Source organism: Sinocyclocheilus anshuiensis, unplaced genomic scaffold (assembly GCF_001515605.1).
Source record: "Sinocyclocheilus anshuiensis isolate Anshui unplaced genomic scaffold, SAMN03320099.WGS_v1.1 scaffold1852, whole genome shotgun sequence".
NCBI lineage: Eukaryota > Metazoa > Chordata > Actinopteri > Cypriniformes > Cyprinidae > Sinocyclocheilus > Sinocyclocheilus anshuiensis.
In genome coordinates, this window is record NW_015557168.1 from 43,748 (window position 1) to 50,923 (window position 7,176).

At 38.2% G+C, this 7,176-nt stretch overlaps 1 protein-coding gene across 2 annotated transcripts in view; it reads left to right on the forward strand.

Moving 5' to 3' along the window:
* The window catches only part of LOC107678324 (protein-L-isoaspartate(D-aspartate) O-methyltransferase-like), an 8,763-nt gene extending 4,098 nt beyond the window's left edge, over positions 1 to 4,665 (forward strand). The window contains exons 2-8 of one of the 2 annotated variants that reach the window (XM_016473561.1): positions 367 to 471; positions 867 to 898; positions 988 to 1,092; positions 2,225 to 2,338; positions 2,525 to 2,611; positions 2,774 to 2,991; positions 3,986 to 4,665. In XM_016473561.1, coding sequence (XP_016329047.1) covers positions 367 to 471; positions 867 to 898; positions 988 to 1,092; positions 2,225 to 2,338; positions 2,525 to 2,611; positions 2,774 to 2,953 — 623 coding nt within the window. In that variant the 3' untranslated portion in view covers positions 2,954 to 2,991; positions 3,986 to 4,665. The remainder of the gene's footprint in view (positions 1 to 366; positions 472 to 866; positions 899 to 987; positions 1,093 to 2,224; positions 2,339 to 2,524; positions 2,612 to 2,773; positions 2,992 to 3,985) is intronic. The other variant, XM_016473560.1, reaches the window with a different exon arrangement.
* Positions 4,666 to 7,176: the final 2,511 nt, after the last annotated feature.

A 7,176-nucleotide genomic window follows, 5' to 3' on the forward strand; every position in this document is an offset into this window, starting at 1 on the left:
AGAGCATGGCACTAGCAGCGCTAAGGTCATGGCGTTTTCAAGGAAATGGATTAACTGAGAAAAATGTTTCATGAATGCAGTGTCACTTTGGATAAATTGTCTGCCAGATGCATAAATGTAAATGAATGACCTGACTGACAAAACAGATTAAGAGCCTTCTTCTTTAGAACACCAAAGGAGATTTTTTGAAGAATATTTTTGAAATACTTTTTTCATACAATGAACAGGGGTTGTGAAGCTGCAAATGGGGTTCCCAATTAAGGTTCTCTTGGAACTGATATTAGAAAAGCTTGCACATTATATATATAGTATGTATATCACAGTGGTATTAACGCATCAGCTTGAATGTGTTTGTTTTTTGTCCAGAAAATGGGATCATTAAATCGGACCGCGTATATGAAGTTATGTTGGCCACAGACCGTGCCCACTTCTCCAAATGTAATCCATACATGGACTCGCCACAATCTATAGGTAAGCTCCAGGCCAGAGTTATTATTTTGTTGGCACAATGTCATCTACAACTGTATTGCTTCCATTATAGTTTACACTGCAAGCGTCCGATGTGGCCAAAGCTTAGCGAGACATAATTCCTGCTTTCTGTTTTTGCTGCTCTGCACAATTACACCAACCACATCATTTTCCCTGTATGTCTGAAATAAAAGGATTTTATTAATTCATTGGAATAGTTTCGAACTGACGTTCGGAAGTACATCCACTTCTATCCAGTGTAGATATCTTTAAGCTGATTTCAAAGTGAAGTGATGTCTTCCAATGCAGATGCAGTATTGGACACAATGCAGTATTCTGGTGATTCTGTTGATGTGTTTTCTCTTTGGGATGAAAGTGTTTTTTGTCATTTTTTGCAGGTTACCAAGCAACAATCAGTGCACCGCATATGGTAAGTTAAACTGCTTTAGAAACATTTGCAGTTGCAGTTACTTGCCTGTTTGCGGTAGACGCTGATGAACGCTCATTTGTGTGCTGTAGCACGCGTATGCTCTAGAGCTCCTCCATGATCATCTGTATGAAGGAGCAAAGGCTCTGGATGTGGGATCAGGCTCCGGGATCCTGTCCGTCTGCTTCGCCAGAATGGTGAGTCTCTTCACTGCCAATTCCAAATTAAATGTAGAGCAATGGCATGCAAACAATTATGACGCATTAATTACTTTTGTACATTAGAACAGTTAAACAGTGTGTGTGATACAGAGGAGCTAAACTGCAAAAATAAATGAGCATATGGGGAGACCCAGAATTTTTCGGTTTTCACAGAATTCACAGAAAGTTTGTCCTGTGGCAGGTTGAATAAACTGCTTAGACTAGTCTTAAAAGTTAGTCATCTATCATATTTTTTTTCTGTAAGACTGGTCATAACTTTTCATAGTCAGTTACATGAAAAGGTAGATTGGTCTAATTAGAATACAAAAAGTAAGACTGGTTGGTTAGTAAGACGAGTATGACACTTGTTTAACTGCTAGTTGGACAAAGTAGTTCTTAAGGTTCTTAACATATTGTCTATGTTTATGCAACTGGCGCCTGAACACACTTATTTGCACCTTTTGCAATCATTGCACACCATAAATAAAACCACAAAAGTGCACACATACACAAAGGGTAAAACTCAAATCATTCATCTTTTTAGCAGTTGTGATGCTAGTACTATACACCTGAAAATATTGTTAGCGTACAACTTAACTTATTCAATTAAGAAAGTTACAGGTACTGTTTCTGAAACTGCAGTCATTGCACTTAGACGACCTAATCTCTGTGGATTTACTCCATTGAACAGATGCTTAAAAGGCTTGTACCTTGTCTGTCCACTTGTCGGAAAGCCTCTCCATGTTTAGTGGTATAAAATTAGCCCAATCCTCTGAGTAACAGCTACAACAGGTCTGTTTACATGTGGAAGCTGATTACTCTACTTTTCTTTGGTTTGTTCAGCATGTGCATCCAACCAGTCACAGGCTGCAGTACCTCCCAGTTTTTTAGATGCAAAATTACTGAGTAATTCCTTATAAGATTCTGAAATGAGCATTAGTTTCTGCGTTGGGAAGAATATTTATGTAAAAACAAATTCTGTAATTGGATATGGATATTGAATTAAGTAAATTCAGCGCTACGCTTTGTGACAAATCATTCATTTACTTCTGCCAGTTTGGACCTCAATAGTGTGACGGTGGTTTGTTGTGTGTGTCCTTTACAGTGGATGTGTTGTGGTGTTTCTCAGGTTGGGCCGAAGGGGAAGGTGATTGGCATTGATCATATGAAGGAGCTTGTGGAGGATTCCATAACTAATGTAAAGAAAGATGACCCTAGTTTGATCTCTTTATATCCATTCATCAGACTACTTTACTTTTCTGTCATTGCAGAAAATGTTTTCAAAAGTACACAGAACTAGCTATTTGTTATGTCATGACATTTATCAGACAGTTTTATATTCAGAGACAGGCAGTACACTATAGGAATAGAACAGAACAGTAATATGGGCTCATCTGCGTTTTTCGGTAATGTTGTCTGTATGTGTGCAGTTGGAGATGGAAGAATGGGCTATGCAGAAGAAGCACCTTATGATGCCATACATGTTGGAGCTGCAGCTCCCACAGTGCCACAAGCAGTATGTTTCCTTCCAGTCACAAAAACACTTTGAGACCCAGTCATATTTGTACCTTAAACTGTATCTTTAAAGGAATATTTCACTCAGAAATGAAAATTGTCATCATTTACTCACCATGGATCTGGATGTTCACATGTATTGTTCATATTGTTTGTGTTGTAGTTGTTGGACCAGCTAAAGCCAGGTGGGCGTCTGATTCTGCCGGTCGGGCCAGCAGGAGGGAACCAGATGCTGGAGCAGTATGACAAATTGGAGGATGGCAGTACCAAAATGAAGCCACTGATGGGCGTGATTTACGTGCCTTTAACAGACAAAGACAAGCAGTGGTCAAGGTGGAAGTGACTTCCTGTCCTCTGTCCCCTCTCTCTCCTAGGGCACAGGTGAAATGGTGTGGTCCGGAGCAGACAGAGGCTGCATTTGCCGCTTGTCATCTTTTTTGCTGCTCCATACCATGATGAAGAGCTGCACAGTTTTTTTTACTTTAACCCACCAGCCTGATTTGGGGGAAAAAAAACATTTTATAATGTTTTAAATTTCCGGTTTGCCATTAACTGCTGGAATGGGCTTTGAGTGATAAGTCATAAAAGCATGAAGACATCAAAACCTGTTTAGACTTGGCATTATGGCTTTGTTCACACTGGCAGCCCAAATCAGATTTTTAAGGCAGATCAGACTCAAATCCAGTTAGTTTTTTTGTAGTCTGAACAGCAAAAAACTCCAAAGAAATCTTTTGTTTAGGCATATGTGACATCACTTAAAACTCAACGAGGCAAGCTTAGAAAGTTCCTGTAAATACATTTGAATTAAATTGATTTCAATTTATGTTGGTATAATTTGCGAGAGCAGTAGTTGCCCCCAGCACAATTGCGCAGCTAATTTAGCCTTCAGATTTCCACCCTGTTAGACAACTGCCATTGTGACATGTATTTAATGTCATATACAGTGAGCGCTGAGCATTAATGTGTAGATGTGAATGTTTAAAATAATGTGCTCTTTGTTGCATTAAATGCATTCAAACTGACAGTTTCTGCTGTCAGTTTTAGTAGAAGAAAGTCTCTTGGCATTGTGTTGACGCCTACATCATTACTATAGCAACTAATGTAGATACACCAGATAGCGAGTCCAGTGTCTGAATCCTGTTTCATCAGTGGAAAAGTGCAAACCATGAGTCCTTAAGATTGGCTTTGATAAACAAATTGCATGCAGTTTGAACACAGCCTGTATTGCACCTTAATACCTTTTAAGATTGTTGAAACTAATTGTTGCATGTGTTGTTGTGTTTATGTCAGTTGTGATGTTTTGTATGATAATGTCTTGTTGTGTATCTTTGATGTTCACAGTAACTTTTTTCTCTCTTTTTTTTTTTTTTTATAGGGATGAACTTTGAAAGGATGATCTGGCAATACTCATTGCACCATATGCGCACACACACGCACGCACGCACACACACACACACACACACACATACACATATACATCCAAATGGACTTCACTGAGTAGAGCTTGTATAAATGCTCTATTTCCATACCTGTGACAGTCTGATGGTTGTGAAAGACAGATGTATTGATCAGATTATTTTATTTAAAAAGGAAAAAAGTGGAATAGGGCTTTGTGCTGAGATTTTCATGCCTGCAGTTTGAGAATTGTGTGAATGCAGTTTTTTTTGGGGGGGGGGGGCGGTTTATGCGCAGGTGCATTTTTCTTGTGATGACTTCAGTATTACAGTCAATTGGATTGTTCATGCATCTCAGCGTAATGTAAACAGAACACGGGGGTCGGCCTTTGTGCTGAATCCACCCTGTGATTAAATCATAATTCACTGCTACGTAATGTGTAGGGATGTCTTTGCACAACAAATCCGTGTTAATAGTAATGGCTTGTGTTTTCAGCTGAAGCATGTGATGCCCAGGCAGAATAAACTACTTTACATTTGATAATTCCATCATAGGATTCTAAAGTACCACAGTAAGCCACAAGAGGGCATGTGTTATAAAGCAATAAGCCCCAAGAAGCCATGGTTTACAGTGAATTTATAACAGCTAAGGGGCGTTGTTAGAAACCCCCTTAGCTGTTATAAATTTACTGTAAACCACGGCTTCACGGGGCTTATTGCTTTTATAAAATGGTTATTCCATATACGTAGTAAGGTTTCACAAAATAAAACAGCAAATAAAGTGTAATGATATTAATAAAAACAGTATTCTTCCACCAAACAATGTAGTTCCTCAGAAACAGTTGTGGTTGCAACAAAGTGGTTGCCGAGCAACACACAGAAGTAAACAAAGGTGTATGTTTGTAGAGTAATTTACAACAACTTTGAACGCGGCTCAGCCAATCAGAATCAAGGACCGGAACTATCCATTTTATAACAATGATTTTACCACGGTTGTGGGATGTTCTTTGGTTGATGCAGATCAAACCTCTTTAACTGTCATAAAATCAGTATAACACAGAGTTTCAAATGGCTCAGTGTGGGATAATGTACAGTCAGCTGGTCATTATAGCAAAATGTACTCCCAACACTAAGCAGAACTGTTATTCCTGGATGCTTGCCAACCAAATAAATGGACATGAATTATTGAAAAGTTGAAAGTATTTTAATACGTGAGAAGAAAGAGTGCAGAATGATATAAGAATTTTTTTATATGGGACAGGTGAATTTTTTTCTTTTTAGCGTCGCTACAAAAATATGTACAAACCACAGAATGCTGACATTAATCAATCAAAATCAGGTATTCCAGAGAACAGAGTCTAATCATTGCTTTTAGAGCGGCAGCGATGGCAATATGATAAAAGACTCCAATGTTCAATAAATAACTACCTTTATTAATATGAATAATTATAACAATGTAATAATTTAAAAAAATTCTCCTGGCAAGTAATACAGTCCATTAGCTATAACTTTAGGCTGTTTACAGTTGCCAAGCAATGCAGCAACATTAAAATAGACTGATGGCCACAGGTGTGTGTTTATAGGTGTTTTACAACGGGTATTTTACAAAGCGTATCTAACTATAGTTTACACGTTGTATAAATTGAAATGTTAGAAATCAACTCCAGAATACTAAAATAGATTTGTCATGATTTACTCATGTCGTTCCAACCCCATATTATTTTCTTTGTTCTGTGAAACACAACAGATGCTTTTCCACATGATGAAATTTGATGATTTATATTGTCAACCCGTTTCAACTAAGTTTGTGTTAAATTCAAATCGTCGCCTTTAGATTTGACGTTGTGGACCCCAAACAACACTGGTTCTCGTGTTCTTGGCGAGTATGACAAACGTGAGATTTGAGAACTGCTGTGGAAGGGAAGATTAAATCTTCAGACTTGGATTAGACAGAGCGCATGAGTTGTATGGATGGACTACTTTTATAGTACTTTTGTGTCCTTAGCGCTTGACAGCAAAAATCATCATCCACTTTATATGGAAAACAGAATCTTGAACATTTTGCTTATTTCACAGAAGAAAGAAAATCATACAGGTTTGGAATGATATGAGCAGAGTTGGGTCACACGTTTAGAGCACAAGTGTAGCAATATTACTGCTCACTATGAAATGTGTTTCACATCACTGCACTGCTCAAAATAAGCTTGTCTATATTATCTAATGTGCAGCAAGTAAAGTCCCACTCAGATCCACACTTGCATACACAGCGTTGAGCTAAACCTTCAATGGCCATTTTGATTGTAAGCGATTTTCAATGCCAATTCTCTGCATGTTTGTGTGTTTCCTGCACGCACAAACGTGGCTTTTGACAAATAAACTCACTGCTAAGCAATGATCTGTTCAATCGCTTGTCTCTTCTTTCACACAATCACACAGTCTGAACTGTAGAGAGATTTTTATAATTACATAAAATCAACCACAAAATGCTTCTCTGTCAGTCTCCTACACTCTTAAAAATAAAGGTGCTTCACGATGCCATAGAAGAACCTTTTTGTCTAAATGGTTCCATAAAGAACCTTTAACATCTGAAGAACCTTTCTGTTTCACAAAAGGTTCTTTGTGGCGAAATAAGGTTCTTCAGATTACAAAAAGGTAAGAAAGAGATGGTTCTTTAAAGAACCTTTGACTGAATGGTTCTTTGTGGAACCAAAAATGGTTCTTCTATGGCATCGCTTGAAGAACCTTTTGAAGCACCTTTATTTTTAAGAGTGTAGGTTTGTTTTCACTTCTCAGTATACCTTAAACAGAATCTGTCCGATCGCTACCACTAAGAAGAGCAGTCTGATCAAACAGATGAAATGTAGAGTGCCACAAAGCTGTCTTAGCCCCTTTATTCATCTTGTACATGCTACTTTTTGGTGGTTCTCAACTGTTGGATCACATTACAAAAATGGGTGGCAGGTTTGTTCTGATAGAGTCAGAGAAAAATAATGCTCAGTGCAAATAAAATACAACTAACCATATCATTGGGCATACTCTAATAAATGCTGGGTTAAATACAACCCAGTGCTGGGTACAATAGGGACAAACCCAGCAATTGGGTTGTTTTGACCCAGCGGTTGGGTTAAATGTTTAACCCAACCTTCTGGGTAGTAACCCAACCGCTGGGTCA